At 44.4% G+C, this 20,000-nt stretch overlaps 1 protein-coding gene across 2 annotated transcripts in view; it reads left to right on the plus strand.

Moving 5' to 3' along the window:
• Positions 1-20,000, plus strand: part of tenm4 (teneurin transmembrane protein 4) — a 678,489-nt gene that overhangs the window by 570,642 nt on the left and 87,847 nt on the right. For both annotated transcript variants that reach the window (XM_036964775.1, XM_036964776.1), the window contains one exon: positions 3,382-3,617. In XM_036964775.1, coding sequence (XP_036820670.1) covers positions 3,382-3,617 — 236 coding nt within the window. The remainder of the gene's footprint in view (positions 1-3,381; positions 3,618-20,000) is intronic.

Consider the following 20,000-nt stretch of genomic DNA (forward strand, 5'->3'; position numbering starts at 1 on the left):
ATCTCTACTGTCTCCTCACATCTCTAGTGTCTCCTCTCCTCACATCTCTACTGTCTCCTCACCCCTCTACACTCTCCTCACATCTCTACTGTTTCCTCTCCTCACATCTCTAGTGTCTCCTCTCCTCTCATCTCTACTGTCTCCTCTCATCTCTACTGTCTCCTCTCATCTCTGTCTCCTCACATCTCTACTGTCTCCTCACATCTCTACTGTCTCCTCACATTTCTACTGTCTCCTCACATTTCTACTGTCTCCTCACATCTCTACTGTCTCCTCACATATCTACTGTTTCCTCTCCTCACATCTCTAGTGTCTCCTCTCCTCACATCTCTAGTGTCTGTTGTTGACCTCTCCTCACATCTCTACTGTCTCCTCTCCTCACATCTCTACTGTCTCCTCTCCTCACATCTCTACTGTCTCCTCTCCTCACATCTCTACTGCCTCCTCTCCTCACATCTCTACCGTCTGTTGTTGACCTCTCCTCACATCTCTACTGTCTGTTGTTGACCTCTCCTCACATCTCTACTGCCTCCTCTCCTCACATCTCTACCGTCTCCTCTCCTCACATCTCTACCGTCTCCTCTCCTCACATCTCTACCGTCTCCTCTCCTCACATCTCTACCGTCTCCTCTCCTCACATCTCTACCGTCTCCTCTCCTCACATCTCTACTGTCTGTTGTTGACCTCTCCTCACATCTCTACTGTCTGTTGTTGACCTCTCCTCACATCTCTGTCTCCTCTCCTCACATCTCTACTGTTTGTTGTCTAATTGGTCAGTGACTGCTTTGTTGAGATGACCTTGTGCTGGACATCTGCTGAGAGAGGAGACAGGAGGCGAGGCACTGAGCCAGCCGTTTTGGTCTTAATGAATTCACTTTTGTCCGCTTGGAAAATTGAAAACAGTGCTGACTTTGTTGCATTCTTAGTAATCCATGTATTGCGTGTGTGTGGCGCTTGTGGAGATGTGTGTGATCACATGTGTTATTCTGAGCCCTCAACTGGTTTCACCCAGCCTCTGCAAAAGAGAGTAGACAGCTAACAAGATGAGCGTGAATAAAAAGGAGGAAATGTTTAGTCTTGTATTATGTTAGATTAAATCTTCCTGGCTGGCGAGGGAGGGCTCAGAGCTCAGCTGTGAGTTCTATTCTGCTGTTTAGCTGTGTTTTGATTGGATTACCAATGCCAGTGTTCAACATTCCTTCCTGTAAGCCTCAGAACGGCGGCGGATTCCTGATTTCTCCAACGGAATATTCAGCATGCATTAGAGTGATGCTGTGAAGCACCTATTCCCACTTCCTGCAGCCTAGCTGGCTGAGTGAGTGAGTGAGTGAGTGAGTGAGTGAGTGAGTGAGTGAGTGAGTGAGTGAGTGAGTGACCAGGCCAGGCCAGGCCAGGCCAGGCCAGGCCAGAGGGTAATACATCCTCAGATCTTCTCTTATTATCTGTGTCCTAAACAGCTCCCTATTCCCTATATTGTCCCATAGGGCTCTGGTCCAAATTAGTGCGTTATACAGGGAATAGAGTGCAATTTGGGCCTGAGACATTTTGTTTTTTATTTAACTAGGCAAGTCAGTTAAGAACAAATTGCAAATTTATTACAAATATGAAACTAATACCTTATTTACATGAGTATTCAGACCCTTTGTTCTGAGACTCTAAATTGATCTCAGGTGCATCCTGTTTCCATTGATCATCCTTGAGATGTTTCTACAACATGGAGTCCCCCTGTGGTCAATTCAATTGGTTGGACATGATTTGGAAAGGCACACACCTGTCTATATAAGGTCCCACAGTTGACAGTGCATGTCAGAGCAAAAACCAAGCCATGAGGTCGAAGGAATTGTCCGTAGAGCTCTGAGACAGGATTGTGTCGAGGCGCAGATCTGGGGAAGGGGACCAAAACATTTCTGCAGCATTGAAGGTCCCCAAGAACACAGTGGCCTCCATCATTCTTAAATGTAAGAAGTTTGGAACCACCAAGACTCTTCCTAGAGCTGGTCAATCAGCCAAACTGACCAAGGGCCTTGGTCAGGGAGGTGACCAACAACCTGATGGTCAATCTGACAAAGCTCCAGAGTTCCTCTGTGGAGATGGGAGAACCATTCAGAAGGACAACTATCTCTGCAGCACTCCACCTATCAGGCCTCTATGGTAGAGTAGCCAGACGGAAGCCACTCCTCAGTAAAAGGCACATGACAACCCACTTGGAGTTTTCCAAAAGGCACCTAAAGGACTCTCAGACCATGAGAAACAAGATTCTCTGGTCTGATGAAACCAAGATTGAACTCTTTGGCCTGAATGCCAAGCGCCACGTCTGGAGGAAACCTGACACCATCCCTACGGTGAAGCATGGTGGTGGCAGCATCATGTTGTGGGGATGTTTTTCAGAGGCAGGGACTGGGAGACTAGTCAGGATCAAGAAAAAGATGAACGGAGCAAAGTTCAGAGAGATCCTTGATGAAAACCTGCTCCAGAGCGCTCAGAACCTCAGACTGGGGAGAAGGTTCACCTTCCAGCTGGACAACGACCCTAAGCACACAGCCAAGACAACGCAGGAGTGGCTTCGGAACAAGTCTCTGATGTCCTTGAGTGGCCCAGCCAGAGGCCGGACTTGATCTCCAGAGAGATCTGAAAATAGCTGTGCAGCGACGCTACCCATCCAACCTGACAGAGCTTGAGAGGAAGTGCAGAGAAGAATGGGAGAAACTCCCCAAATACAGGTATCCCAAGCTTGTAGCGTCACACTCAAGGAGACTCAAGGCTGTAATCGCTGCCAAAGGTGCTTCAACAAAGTACTGAGTAAAGGGTCTGAATACTCATGTAAATGTGATATTTCAGTTTTTATTTGTAACAAATTAGCAAAAATGTATTGTCATTATGGGGAATTGTGAATTGTGACCTACAGAGGTGGTATAGTAATGTACTTCCTGAGTGACTTACAGAGGTGTTATAGTAATGTACTTCCTGAGTGACCCACAGAGGTGGTATAGTAATGTACTTCCTGAGTGACCCACAGAGGTGGTATAGTAATGTACTTCCTGAGTGACCTACAGAGGTGTTATAGTAATGTACTTCCTGAGTGACCTACAGAGGTGGTATAGTAACGTACTTCCTGAGTGACCTACAGGGGAGTGAATACTGTCTAGGAGTTCATAGTGTAACCCCTTTCTGAATTGTTTAGACAAAACCAGTTGATTTTGGTCTCCACATCAAAGTCTGTCCTCTCTCCTCTGTCCTCTCTCCTCTGTCCTCTCTACTCTGTCCTCTCTCCTCTGTCCTCTCTCCTCTGTCCTCTCTCCTCTGTCCTCTCTCCTCTGTCCTCTCTCCTCTGTCCTCTCTCCTCTGTCCTCTCTACTCTGTCCTCTCTCCTCTTCTCTCCAGACCAAGTGAGGAACAGTTACTACATCGGCCTGGACGGCTCTCTGCGTCTGGTGCTGGCCAACGGTATGGAGGTGTCCCTGCACACGGAGCCCCACCTGCTGGCCGGGACGGTCAACCCCACGGTCAGCAAGAGGAACGTAACCCTGGCTATCGATAACGGCCTCAACCTGGTAGAGTGGAGGCAGCGTAAGGAGCAGGCCCGAGGACAGGTGACTGTGTACGGACGACGACTCAGGGTAAGGATCGTGTTTAGAGATACATATTTAAAAGTTATTATTGGATAGTACTGCATGTGTTCCCTGCGGTCTTTATTGCCTATATTGGTATCTCTGAGATGAGAAAGGAAACCACACTTCCTGGGTGTGGGGGTCATGTGCCTAAACCAGGGCTGTTTCTAGGGGGTCAACGGAGCAAATCAACATTTATTTATTTATTATTGTCATTTCTTTAATTTTTTTTTTTTTTTTTAACTTTACCCCTTTTTCTCCCCAATTTCGTGGTATCCAATTGTTGTAGTAGCTACTATCTTGTCTCATCGCTACAACTCCCGTAGGGGCTCGGGAGAGACGAAGGTTGAAAGTCATGCGTCCTCCGATACACAACCCAACCTAGCCGCACTGCTTCTTAACACAGCGCACATCCAACCCGGAAGCCAGCCGCACCAATGCGCCGGAGGAAACACCGTGCACCTGGACACCTTGGTTAGCGTACACTGCGCCCAGCCCGCCACAGGAGTCACTGGTGCGCGATGAGACAAGGACACCCCTACCGACCAAGCCCTCCCCTAACCTGGGCGATGCTAGGCCAGTTGTGCGTCGCCCCACGGACCTCCCGGTCGCGGTCGGTTACGACAGAGCCTGGGCGCGAACCCAGGGACTCTGATGGCACAGCTGGCGCTGCAGTACAGCGCCCTTAACCACTGCGCCACCCGGGAGGCTATTTGTCATTTCTACAGTATACAGCAGGTGTGAACAGTACAGTGAAATGCAATGAAATACGCAGCTCTCTAAATGGACATCAGCCTGCAGTGTGATGGATTCACAGTGTGTAGGTTTCTTGTATGTGTCTGACCTGGAACCGGGGTCAACGGAGCATGGGTGCAGTGTGATGGATTCACAGTTGACCTGAGTGACTTTGACTTTGAGTCCTTACCAGACTGTATCAACCACGCCCCCTAGCTCTCTCTCTCACTCTCTCTCTGTCTCTCTCTCTCTCACTCTCTCTCTGTCTCACTGTCTCTCTCTCTCTCTCTCTCTCTCTCTCTCTCTCTCTCTCTCTCTCTGTCTCTCTCTCTGTCTCTCTCTGTCTCTCTCTGTCTCTCTCTCTGTCTCTCTCTCTCTCTGTACCTCTTTTTCTCTGTTTTTCTCTCTTCTCTCCTTGGTGTGAGGGTGGTGTGAGGGTGGTGTGAGGGTGGTGTGAGGGTGGTGAGAAGGTTTGCTGTCCCTTTTTTGTTGCTTATTTCTGTATTATCTCCTGTCTGATTGTCTCAACCTGGTGCTGTAGTTGTGTAAAGTCCTCTGCATTGCCCAGGCTGGTCTACTGTTCAGTCCATGTGATTCTGGTGCTGTAGTTGTGTAAAGTCCTCTGCATTGCCCAGGCTGGTCTATTGTTCAGTCCACGTGATTCTGGTGCTGTAGTTGTGTAAAGTCCTCTGCTTTGCCCAGGCTGGTCTATTGTTCAGTCCATGTGATTCTGGTGCTGTAGTTGTGTAAAGTCCTCTGCATTGCCCAGGCTGGTCTATTGTTCAGTCCACGTGATTCTGGTGCTGTAGTTGTGTAAAGTCCTCTGCATTGCCCAGGCTGGTCTACTGTTCAGTCCATGTGATTCTGGTGCTGTAGTTAAAGTGTAAAGAATTTTGACTAAATTGTATTTTCTAATTCCTGTAAGAGATTATTTGGAGTATGGATTCAGTTCCAACAAGGATGGCGAGCTGCCCGAACCCAGGACATCCAGAAGAAGAGTTGCATGCAAAGATTTTATTTTCCTTTTCCTTGGAGGACACCGAATTTCCACTGCCGTACTACAGTGTGGTAGGAGTCTTTGTTACACTGGATTACGGTGTGGTAGGAGTCTTTGTTACACTGGATTACGGTGTGGTAGGAGTCTTTGTTACATTGGATTACGGTGTGGTAGGAGTCTTTGTTACACTGGATTACAGTGTGGTAGGAGTCTTTGTTACACTGGATTACGGTGTGGTAGGAGTCTTTGTTCCACTGGATTACGGTGTGGTAGGAGTCTTTGTTCCACTGGATTACGGTGTGGTAGGAGTCTTTGTTACACTGGATTACGGTGTGGTAGGAGTCTTTGTTACACTGGATTACGGTGTGGTAGGAGTCTTTGTTCCACTGGATTACGGTGTGGTAGGAGTCTTTGTTCCACTGGATTACGGTGTTGTAGGAGTCTTTGTTCCACTGGATTACGGTGTGGTAGGAGTCTTTGTTCCACTGGATTACGGTGTGGTAGGAGTCTTTGTTCCACTGGATTACAGTGTGGTAGGAGTCTTTGTTCCACTGGATTACGGTGTGGTAGGAGTCTTTGTTCCACTGGATTACGGTGTGGTAGGAGTCTTTGTTCCACTGGATTACGGTGTGGTAGGAGTCTTTGTTCCACTGGATTACAGTGTGGTAGGAGTCTTTGTTCCACTGGATTACAGTGTGGTAGGAGTCTTTGTTCCACTGGATTACAGTGTGGTAGGAGTCTTTGTTCCACTGGATTACAGTGTGGTAGGAGTCTTTGTTACACTGGATTACAGTGTGGTAGGAGTCTTTATTACACTGGATTACAGTGTGGTAGGAGTCTTTATTACACTGTATTACAGTGTGGTAGGATTCTTTGTTACACTGGATTACAGTGTGGTAGGAGTCTTTGTTACACTGGATTACGATGTGGTAGGATTATTTGTTACACTGGATTACGGTGTGGTAGGATTCTTTGTTACACTGGATTACGGTGTGGTAGGAGTCTTTGTTACACTGGATTAAGGTGTGGTAGGATTCTTTGTTTCACTGGATTACGGTGTGGTAGGAGTCTTTGTTCCACTGGATTACGGTGTGGTAGGATTCTTTGTTACACTGGATTACAGTGTGGTAGGAGTCTTTGTTCCACTGGATTACAGTGTGGTAGGAGTCTTTGTTACACTGGATTACGGTGTGGTAGGAGTCTTTGTTACACTGGATTACGGTGTGGTAGGAGTCTTTGTTACACTGGATTACGGTGTGGTAGGATTCTTTGTTACACTGGATTACGGTGTGGTAGGAGTCTTTGTTACACTGGATTACGGTGTGGTAGGAGTCTTTGTTACACTGGATTACGGTGTGGTAGGAGTCTTTGTTACACTGGATTACGGTGTGGTAGGAGTCCTTGTTACACTGGATTACGGTGTGGTAGGAGTCTTTGTTACACTGGATTACGGCTTGGTAGGAGTCTTTGTTACACTGGATTACGGTGTGGTAGGAGTCTTTGTTACACTGGATTACGGTGTGGTAGGAGTCTTTGTTACACTGGATTACGGTGTGGTAGGAGTCTTTGTTACACTGGATTACGGTGTGGTAGGAGTCTTTGTTACACCATACATTGCAGTGGGACTGTCATAAGAACACACCACATTTAAACACCTTACATATTTATTGATAAGCACATTCACTCTCCTTTGATTCCATCTCATAGCGGTTCATAAGTCTCGGCCTCCGCCCCGGATCCAGATCTGAGAGCAGGCCTGGGGGTTTCGGGGGGCAGTCTCGGCCTCCGCCCCGGGTCCAGATCTGAGAGCAGGCCTGGGGGTTTCGGGGGGCAGTCTCGGCCTCCGCCCCGGGTCCAGATCTGAGTGCAGGCCTGGGGGTTTCGGGAGCAGTCTCGGCCTATGCCCCGGGTCCAGATCTGAGAGCAGGCCTGGGGGTTTCGGGGGGCAGTCTCGGCTTCCGCCCCGGGTCCAGATCTGAGAGCAGGCCTGGGGGTTTCGGGGGGCAGTCTCGGCCTCCACCCCTGGTCCAGATCTGAGAGCAGGCCTGGGGGTTTCGGGGGGCAGTCTCGGCCTCCGCCCCGGATCCAGATCTGAGAGCAGGCCTGGGGGTTTCAGGGGGCAGTCTCGGCCTCCGTCCCGGGTCCAGATCTGAGAGCAGGCCTGGGGGTTTTGGGGGGCAGTCTCGGCCTCCGCCCCGGGTCCAGATCTGAGAGCCGGGGGTTTCAGGGGGCAGTCTCGGCCTCTGCCCCGGGTCCAAACTCAACCCCAACCGTCGGAGTTGCAAGGTTCCGTTGCCTGTACTGTGAATGTTAATGTAGCCGTGGTGGTGCGCTCAGGGGCGGCGTGATAGTGACTGAGCTCCTGGAAGTGGTTACCGAGGGCACTGACTCCGAGGGTGATACACCTGTTTCACAGACAACGAAGAATGATGTGCCCAGTGTAATTACAGACGTGCAGGCTGATGTGCCCAGTGTAATTACAGACATGCAGGTTGATGTGCCCAGTGTAATTACAGACATGCAGGTTGATGTGCCCAGTGTAATTACAGACATGCAGGGTGATGTGCCCAGTGTAATTACAGACATGCAGGTTGATGTGCCCAGTGTAATTACAGACATGCAGGGTGATGTGCCCAGTGTAATTACAGACATGCAGGTTGATGTGCCCAGTGTAATTACAGACATGCAGGTTGATGTGCCAGGTGTAATTACATACATGCAGGGTGATGTGCCCAGTGTAATTACAGACATGCAGGTTGATGTGAGGGGAGGTTGACTCTGGATTCCGTGGAGCTGCTCCGTGAGGAATGGAGGAAGAGATTGACAAGCTGTCGGATATCCCCATCAATGTAGATGTAGCATCAGTCAGGTTCACTGTACACGTTACAGCAGGAGGAAAGGAGAAGGACCAGCAAGATCATCACAATGGTCTGATCCTGATGATATGTTCTTACATGAGACCCACAGTGATAGATGGGGAGGGGGAGTATGTCTTTACTGATAGTGGTAATGAGGTAGTGTGGTGCATGGAGGGGGGGTATGTCTTTACTGATAGTGGTAATGAGGTAGTGTGGTGCATGGAGGGGGGGGGGGGGAGTATGTCTTTACTGATAGTGGTATTGAGGTAGTGTGGGGGAGGGGGAGTATTTCTTTACTGATAGTGGTAATGAGGTAGTGAGGGGGAGTATGTCTTTACTGATAGTGGTAATGAGGTAGTGTGGGGCATGGATGGGGAGTGGGAGTATGTCTTCACTGATAGTGGTAATGAGGTAGTGTGGGGGAGGGGGAGTATGTCTTTACTGATAGTGGTACTGAGGTAGTGTGGTGCATGGAGGGTGAGGGGAGTTTGTCTTTACTGATAGTGGTACTGAGGTAGTGTGGTGCATGGAGGGGGAGGGGGAGGGGGAGGGGCAGTATGTCTTTACTGATAGTGGTAATGGGGTAGTGTGGGGGAGGGGGAGTATGTCTTTACTGATAGTGGTACTGAGGTAGTGTGGGGGCATGGATGGGGACGGGGAGTATGACTTTACTGATAGTGGTAATGTTGATAATATGACCAGGATGGGTTGATAATATGTCCAGGATCTGTTGATAATATAAACAGGATGGTTTGATCATATGACCAGGATAGATTGATAATATAAACAGGATGGGTTGATAATATGAACAGGATGGGTTGATAATGTGACCAGGATGGGTTGTTAACATAACCAGGATGGATTGATAATATAAACAGGATGGGTTGATAATATGACCAGGATGGGTTGATAATGTGACCAGGATGGGTTGATAATAATATGACCAGGATGGGTTGATAACATGACCAGGATGTGTTGATAATATAACCAGGATGGGTTCATACTATAACCAGGATGGGTTGATAATATGACCAGGATGGGTTGATAATATAACCAGGATGGGTTGATAATGTGACCAGGAAGGGTTGTTAATATAACCAGGATGGGTTAATAATGTGACCAGGATGGGTTGATAATATAACCAGGATGGATTGATAATATGACCAGGATGGGTTGTTAACATGACGAGGATGGGTTGATAATGTAACCAGGATGGATTGATAATATGACCAGGATGGGTTGTTAACATGACCAGGATGGATTGATAATATGACCAGGATGGGTTGTTAACATGACCAGGATGGATTGATAATATGAGTAAGTCATATGTTTCTATTTATGCCTCAGATACCCTAAAATGTAATCAAACTATAATATTTATTTTGTAAAGAAGATCTTAAAGTTATATCTAGTTCTGTTCTCATCAGGCCTAGATCTTACAGTCAAACCTACCTCAGAGGTGGAGACGGGGCCTACGCAGGATATTAGAGACATCGAGGATAGCCTTATGGACAGCCGGACTCAGGGTCAGAGAGGGAGTTGAGGGCTAAGTGGACACAGCTGGGGTCTTCTTTACCGAATCAGGTGGAGGGTAGTTACCCTGACGGACATGGGATGCTCCGAGGGCGTTCTTCAACCTGGAGAGGAAGTCGGCTCAGCAGAAGCAGATGTTCCTTCTATGGCGTCCTTCAGGTTCTCTGATGTCGGATCCAACAGAGATGAGGAGGATGACAATAGACTTCTAGGCAGAACTCTGCTGTGACAGCAACATAATCTATAAGTGTGCTCAGGAGATTGACACACACACTTATAAAGAGGGGTTGATAATATGACCAGGATGGGTTGTTAATATGACCAGGATGGGTTGATAATATGACCAGGATGGGTTGATAATATGACCAAGATGGATTGATAATATGACCAGGATGGGTTGTTAATATGGCCAGGATGGATTGATAATATAGGTTGATAATATGACCAGGATGGGTTGATAATATGACCAGGATGGGTTGATAATATGACCAGGATGGATTGATAATATGACCAGGATGGGTTGTTAATATGACCAGGATGGGTTGATAATATGACCAGGATGGGTTGATAATATGACCAGGATGGGTTGATAATATGGCCAGGATGGATTGATAATATGGGTTGATAACATGACCAGGATGGGTTAATAATATGGGTTGATAATATGACCAGGATGGGTTGATAATATGACCAGGATGGGTTGATAATATGACCAGGATGGGTTGATAATATGACCAGGATGGGTTGATAATATGACCAAGATGGGTCGTTAATATGACCAGGATGGGTTGATAATGTGACCAGGATGGGTTGATAACATTACCAGGAAGGATTGGTGATATGACTAGGATGGGTTGGTAATTTGGCCAGGATGGATTGATAATATGGGTTGATAATATGACCAGGATGGGTTGATAATATGACCAGGATGGGTTGATAATATGACCAGGATGGATTGATAATATGACCAGGATGGGTTGTTAATATGACCAGGATGGGTTGTTAATATGACCAGGATGGGTTGTAAATATGACCAGGATGGGTTGATAGTATGACCAGGATGGGTTGATAATATGACCAGGATGGGTTGATAATATGACCAGGATGGGTCGTTAATATGACCAGGATGGGTTGATAATGTGACCAGGATGGGTTGTTAACATTACCAGGAAGGATTGGTGATATCACCAGGATGGGTTGTTAATATGACCAGGATGGGTTGTTAATATGACGAGGATGGGTTGATACTATAACCAGGATAGGTTGATACTATGACCAGGATGGGTTGATACTATAACCAGGAGGGGTTGATAACATGACCAGGATGGGTTGATAATGTGACCAGGATGGGTTGTTAATATGACAAGGATGGCTTGATACTATAACCAGGATGGGTTGATAATATGACCAGGATGGGTTGATAATATGACCAGGATGGGTTGATAATATGACCAGGATGGGTTGATAATATGACCAGGATGGATTGATAATATGGGTTGATACTATAACCAGGATGGGTTGATAATATGGGTTGATAATATGACCAGGATGGGTTGATAATATGACCAGGATGGGTTGATAATATGACCAGGATGGGTTGATAATATGACCAGGATGGGTTGGTAATTTGGCCAGGATGGATTGATAATATGGGTTGATAATATGACCAGGATGGGTTGATAATATGACCAGGATGGGTTGATAATATGACCAGGATGGGTCGTTAATATGACCAGGATGGGTTGATAACATGCCCAGGAAGGATTGTTGATATGACCAGGATGGGTTGTTAATTTGACCAGGATGGGTTGATACTATAACCAGGATGAGTTGATACTATAACCAGGATGGGTTGATACTATAACCCGGAGGGGTTGTTAATATGACCAGGATGGGTTGTTAATATGACCAGGATGGGTAGTTAATATGACCACGATGGGTTGTTAATATGACCAGGATGGGTTGTTAATATGACCAGGATGGGTTGATACTATAACCAGGATGGGTTGTTAATATGACCAGGATGGGTTGTTAATATGACCAGGATGGGTTGTTAATATGACCAGGATGGGTTCATACTATTACCAGGATGGGTTGTTAATTTGACAAGGATGGGTTGATAATATAACCAGGATGGGTTGATACTATAACCAGGATGGGTTTATACTATGACCAGGATGGGTTGATACTATAACAAGGAGGGGTTGTTAACATGACCAGGATGGGTTGATAATATGACCAGGATGGGTCGTTAATATGACCAGGATGGGTTGATAATATGACCAGGATGGGTTGATAACATGACCAGGAAGGATTGGTGATATCACCAGGATGGGTTGTTAATATGACCAGGATGGGTTGTTAATATGACGAGGATGGGTTGATACTATAACCAGGATAGGTTGATACTATGACCAGGATAGGTTGATACTATAACCAGGAGGGGTTGATAACATGACCAGGATGGGTTGATAATGTGACCAGGATGGGTTGTTAATATGACAAGGATGGTTTGATACTATAACCAGGATGGGTTGATACTATAACCAGGATGGGTTGATACTATGACCAGGATGGGTTGATAATATGACCAGGATGGGTTGATAATATGACCAGGATGGGTTGATAATATGACCAGGATGGATTGATAATATGGGTTGATACTATAACCAGGATGGGTTGATAATATGGGTTGATAATATGACCAGGATGGGTTGATAATATGACCAGGATGGGTTGATAATATGGCCAGGATGGGTTGATAATATGACCAGGATGGGTAGATAATCTGACCAGTATGGATTGATAATATGACCAGGATGGGTGTTAATATGGCCAGGATGGATTGATAATATGGGTTGATAATATGACCAGGATGGGTTGACAATATGACCAGGATGGGTTGATAATATGACCAGGATGGATTGATAATATGACCAGGATGGGTTGTTAATATGACCAGGGTGGGTTGTTAATATGACCAGGATGGGTCGTTAATATGACCAGGATGGGTTGACAACATGACCAGGAAGGATTGTTGATATGACCAGGATGGGTTGTTAATTTGACCAGGATGGGTTGATACTATAACCAGGATGAGTTGATACTATGACCAGGATGGGTTGATACTATAACCAGGAGGGGTTGTTAATATGACCAGGATGGGTTGTTAATATGAGAAAGATGGGTTGATACTATAACCAGGATGGGTTGATACTATAACCAGGATGGGTTGATACTATAACCAGGATGGGTTGATAACATGACCAGGATGGGTTGTTAATATGACCAGGATGGGTAGTTAATATGACCACGATGGGTTGTTAATATTACCAGGATGGGTTGATACTATAACCAGGATGGGTTGTTAATATGACCAGGAAGGGTTGTTAATATGACCAGGATGGGTTGTTAATATGACCAGGATGGGTTCATACTATTACCAGGATGGGTTGTTAATTTGACAAGGATGGGTTGATACTATAACCAGGATGGGTTGATACTATGACCAGGATGGGTTGATACTATAACCAGGATGGGTTGTTAACATGACCAGGATGGGTTGATAATGTGACCAGGATGGGTTGTTACTATGACGAGGATGGGTTGATACTATAACCAGGATGGGTTGATACTATAACCAGGAAGGGTTGTTAATATGACCAGGATGGGTTGTTAATATGACGAGGATGGGTTGATACTATAACCAGGACGTGTTTATACTTTGACCAGGATGGGTTGATACTCTAACCAGAAGGGGTTGTTAACATGACCAGGATGGGTTGATAATGTGACCAGGATGGGTTGTTAATATGGCCAGGATGGATTGATAATATGGGTTGATAATATGACCAGGATGGGTTGATAATATGACCAGGATGGGTTGATAATATGACCAGGATGGGTTGTTAATATGACCAGGATGGGTACATACTATTACCAGGATGGGTTGTTAATTTGACAAGGATGGGTTGATACTATAACCAGGATGGGTTGATACTATGACCAGGATGGGTTGATACTATAACCAGGATGGGTTGTTAACATGACCAGGATGGGTTGATAATGTGACCAGGATGGGTTGTTAATATGACAAGGATGGGTTGAAACTATAACCAGGATGGGTTGATACTATAACCAGGATGGGTAGATAATATGACCAGGATGGGTTGATAATATGACCCGGATGGGTTGATAATATGACCAGGATGGGTAGATAATATGACCAGGATGGATTGATAATATGGCCAGGATGGGTTGTTAATGTGGCCAGGATGGATTGATAATATGGGTTGATAATATGACCAGGATGGGTTGATAATATGACCAGGATGGGTTGATAATATGACCAGGATGGGTTGATAATATGACCAGGATGGATTGATAATATCACCAGGATGGGTTGTTAATATGACCAGGATGGGTCGTTAATATGACCAGGATGAGTTAATAACATGACCAGGAAGGATTGTTGATTTGACCAGGATGGGTTGTTAATTTGACCAGGATGGGTTGATACTATAACCAGGATGAGTTGATACTATGACCAGGATGGGTTGATACTATAACCAGGAGGGGTTGTTAATATGACCAGGATGGGTTTATAATGTGACCAGGATGGGTTGTTAATATGACAAGGATGGGTTGATACTATAACCAGGATGGGTTGATACTATAACCAGGATGGGTTGATAACATGACCAGGATGGGTTGTTAATATGACCAGGATGGGTAGTTAATATGACCACGATGGGTTGTTAATATGACCAGGATGGGTTGTTAATATGACCAGGATGGGTTGATACTATAACCAGGATGGGTTGTTAATATGACCAGGATGGGTTGTTAATATGACCAGGATGGGTTCATACTATTACCAGGATGGGTTGTTAATTTGACAAGGATGGGTTGATACTATAACCAGGATGGGTTGATACTATGACCAGGATGGGTTGATACTATAACCAGGATGGGTTGTTAACATGACCAGGATGGGTTGTTAATGTGACCAGGATGGGTTGTTACTATGACGAGGATGGGTTGATACTATAACCAGGATGGGTTGATACTATAACCAGGAAGGGTTGTTAATATGACCAGGATGGGTTGTTAATATGACGAGGATGGGTTGATACTATAACCAGGACGTGTTTATACTATGACCAGGATGGGTTGATACTCTAACCAGAAGGGGTTGTTAACATGACCAGGATGGGTTGATAATGTGACCAGGATGGGTTGTTAATATGGCCAGGATGGATTGATAATATGGGTTGATAATATGACCAGGATGGGTTGATAATATGACCAGGATGGGTTGATAATATGACCAGGATGGGTTGTTAATATGACCAGGATGGGTTCATACTATTACCAGGATGGGTTGTTCATTTGACAAGGATGGGTTGATACTATAACCAGGATGGGTTGATACTATGACCAGGATGGGTTGATACTATAACCAGGATGGGTTGTTAACATGACCAGGATGGGTTGATAATGTGACCAGGATGGGTTGTTAATATGACGAGGATGGGTTGAAACTATAACCAGGATGGGTTGATACTATAACCAGGATGGGTAGATAATATGACCAGGATGGGTTTATAATATGACCCGGATGGGTTGATAGTATGACCAGGATGGGTAGATAATATGACCAGGATGGATTGATAATATGGCCAGGATGGGTTGTTAATATGGCCAGGATGGATTGATAATATGGGTTGATAATATGACCAGGATGGGTTGTTAATTTGACCAGGATGGGTTGATACTATAACCAGGATGAGTTGATACTATGACCAGGATGGGTTGATACTATAACCAGGAGGGGTTGTTAATATGACCAGGATGGGTTGATAATGTGACCAGGATGGGTTGTTAATATGACAAGGATGGGTTGATACTATAACCAGGATGGGTTGATACTATAACCAGGATGGGTTGATACTATAACCAGGATGGGTTGATAACATGACCAGGATGGGTTGTTGATATTTATTTATTTTACCTTTATTAAACCAGGTAGGCAAGTTGATAACAATTTCTCATTTACAATTGCGACCTGGCCAAGATAAAGCAAAGCAGTTCGACACATACAACGACACAGAGTTACACATGGAGTAAAACAAACATATAGTCAATAATACAGTATAAACAATTCTATATACAATGTGAGCAAATGAGGTGAGAAGGGAGGTAAAGGCAAAAAAGGCCATGGTGGCAAGGTAAATACAATATAGCAAGTAAAACACTGGAATGGTAGTTTTGCAATGGAAGAATGTGCAAAGTAGAAATACAAATAATGGGGTGCAAAGGAGCAAAATAAATAAATAAATGTAAATACAGTTGGGAAAGAGGTAGTTGTTTGGGCTAAATTATAGGTGGGCTATGTACAGGTGCAGTAATATGTGAGCTGCTCTGACAGTTGGTGCTTAAAGCTAGTGAGGGATATGACCAGGATGGGTAGTTAATATGACCAGGATGGGTTGTTAATATGACCAGGATGGGTTGTTAATATGACCAGGATGGGTTGATACTATAACCAGGATGGGTTGTTAATATGACCAGGATGGGTTGTTAATATGACCAGGATGGGTTGTTAATATGACCAGGATGGGTTCATACTATTACCAGGATGGGTTGTTAATTTGACAAGGATGGGTTGATACTATAACCAGGATGGGTTGATACTATGACCAGGATGGGTTGATACTATAACCAGGATGGGTTGTTAACATGACCAGGATGGGTTGATAATGTGACCAGGATGGGTTGTTAATATGACGAGGATGGGTTGATACTATAACCAGGATGGGTTGATACTATAACCAGGATGGGTTGTTAACATGACCAGGATGGGTTGATACTATAACCAGGATGGGTTGATACTATAACCAGGATGGGTTGATAACATGACCAGGATGGGTTGTTGATATTTATTTATTTTACCTTTATTAAACCAGGTAGGCAAGTTGATAACAATTTCTCATTTACAATTGCGACCTGGCCAAGATAAAGCAAAGCAGTTCGACACATACAACGACACAGAGTTACACATGGAGTAAAACAAACATATAGTCAATAATACAGTATAAACAATTCTATATACAATGTGAGCAAATGAGGTGAGAAGGGAGGTAAAGGCAAAAAAGGCCATGGTGGCAAGGTAAATACAATATAGCAAGTAAAACACTGGAATGGTAGTTTTGCAATGGAAGAATGTGCAAAGTAGAAATACAAATAATGGGGTGCAAAGGAGCAAAATAAATAAATAAATGTAAATACAGTTGGGAAAGAGGTAGTTGTTTGGGCTAAATTATAGGTGGGCTATGTACAGGTTCAGTAATATGTGAGCTGCTCTGACAGTTGGTGCTTAAAGCTAGTGAGGGATATGACCAGGATGGGTAGTTAATATGACCAGGATGGGTTGTTAATATGACCAGGATGGGTTGTTAATATGACCAGGATGGGTTGATACTATAACCAGGATGGGTTGTTAATATGACCAGGATGGGTTGTTAATATGACCAGGATGGGTTGTTAATATGACCAGGATGGGTTCATACTATTACCAGGATGGGTTGTTAATTTGACAAGGATGGGTTGATACTATAACCAGGATGGGTTGATACTATGACCAGGATGGGTTGATACTATAACCAGGATGGGTTGTTAACATGACCAGGATGGGTTGATAATGTGACCAGGATGGGTTGTTAATATGACGAGGATGGGTTGATACTATAACCAGGATGGGTTGATACTATAACCAGGAAGGGTTGATACTATAACCAGGAGGGGTTGTTAATATGACCAGGATGGGTTGTTAATATGAGAAGGATGGGTTGATACTATAACCAGGATGGGTTGATACTATAACCAGGATGGGTTGATACTATAACCAGGATGGGTTAATAACATGACCAGGATGGGTTGTTAATATGACCACGATGGATTGTTAATATGACCAGGATGGGTTGTTAATATGACCAGGATGGGTTGATACTATAACCAGGATGGGTTGTTAATATGACCAGGATGGGTTGTTAATATGACCAGGAAGGGTTGTTAATATGACCAGGATGGGTTCATACTATTACCAGGATGGGTTGTTAATATGGCCAGGATGGATTGATAATATGGGTTGATAATATGCCAGGATGGGTTGATAATATGACCAGGATGGGTTGATAATATGACCAGGATGGGTTGTTAATATGACCAGGATGGGTTCATACTATTACCAGGATGGGTTGTTAATTTGACAAGGATGGGTTGATACTATAACCAGGATGGGTTGATACTATGACCAGAATGGGTTGATACTATAACCAGGATGGGTTGATACTATGACCAGGATGGGTTGATACTATAACCAGGATGGGTTGTTAACATGACCAGGATGGGTTGATAATGTGACCAGGATGGGTAGATAATATGACCAGGATGGGTTGATAATATGACCCGGATGGGTTGTTAATATGACCAGGATGGGTAGATAATATGACCAGGATGGATTGATAATATGGCCAGGATGGGTTGTTAATATGGCCAGGATGGATTGATAATATGGGTTGATAATATGACCAGGATGGGTTGATAATATGACCAGGATGGGTTGATAATATGACCAGGATGGGTTGATAATATGACCAGGATGGATTGATAATATGACCAGGATGGGTTGTTAATATGACCAGGATGGGTCGTTAATATGACCAGGATGGGTTAATAACATGACCAGGAAGGATTGTTGATATGACCAGGATGGGTTGTTAATTTGACCAGGATGGGTTGATACTATAACCAGGATGAGTTGATACTATGACCAGGATGGGTTGATACTATAACCAGGAGGGGTTGTTAATATGACCAGGATGGGTTGATAATGTGACCAGCATGGGTTGTTAATATGACAAGGATGGGTTGATACTATAACCAGGATGGGTTGATACTATAACCAGGATGGGTTGATAACATGACCAGGATTGGTTGTTGATATTTATTTATTTATTTATTTATTTTACCTTTATTAAACCAGGTAGGCAAGTTGAGAACAAGTTCTCATTTACAATTGCGACCTGGCCAAGATAAAGCAAATCAGTTCGACACATACAACGACACAGAGTTACACATGGAGTAAAACAAACATACAGTCGATAATACAGTATAAACAATTCTATATACAATGTGAGCAAATGAGGTGAGAAGGGAGGTAAAGGCAAAAAAGGCCATGGTGGCAAGGTAAATACAATATAGCAAGTAAAACACTGGAATGGTAGTTTTGCAATGGAAGAATGTGCAAAGTAGAAATAAAAATAATGGGGTGCAAAGGAGCAAAATAAATAAATAAATGTAAATACAGTTGGGAAAGAGGTAGTTGTTTGGGCTAAATTATAGGTGGGCTATGTACAGGTGCAGTAATCTGTGAGCTGCTCTGACAGTTGGTGCTTAAAGCTAGTGAGGGATATGACCAGGATGGGTAGTTAATATGACCAGGATGGGTTGTTAATATGACCAGGATGGGTTGTTAATATGACCAGGATGGGTTGATACTATAACCAGGATGGGTTGTTAATATGACCAGGATGGGTTGTTAATATGACCAGGATGGGTTGTTAATATGACCAGGATGGGTTGTTAATATGACCAGGATGGGTTCATACTATTACCAGGATGGGTTGTTAATTTGACAAGGATGGGTTGATACTATAACCAGGATGGGTTGTTAATATGACCAGGATGGGTTGATACTATAACCAGGATGGGTTGTTAACATGACCAGGATGGGTTGATAATGTGACCAGGAGGGGTTGATAACATGACCAGGATGGGTTGATAACATGACCAGGATGGGTTGATAACATGACCAGGATGGGTAGTTAATATGACCAGGATGGGTTGTTAATATGACCAGGATGGGTTGATACTATAACCAGGATGGGTTGATAACATGACCAGGATGGGTAGTTAATATGACCAGGATGGGTTAGTAATATGACCAGGATGGGTTGACCAGGAGGGATTGATGTCGGATCCAACAGAGATGAGGAGGATGACTATAGACTTCTAGTCAGACCTCTGCTGTGACAGCAACATAATCAATAAGTGTGTGTGTGTGTGTGTGTGTGTGAATGAGTGTGTGAGAGTGTGACCAGGATGGGTTGTTAATATGACCAGCATGGGTTCATACTATAACCAGGATTGTGCCGTTGGCTTCTGGACAATGAAAGAAAGATGATATGAAAACCATTAGAAGAGGAG

Source organism: Oncorhynchus mykiss, chromosome 27, assembly GCF_013265735.2.
Source record: "Oncorhynchus mykiss isolate Arlee chromosome 27, USDA_OmykA_1.1, whole genome shotgun sequence".
Classification (NCBI taxonomy): domain Eukaryota; kingdom Metazoa; phylum Chordata; class Actinopteri; order Salmoniformes; family Salmonidae; genus Oncorhynchus; species Oncorhynchus mykiss.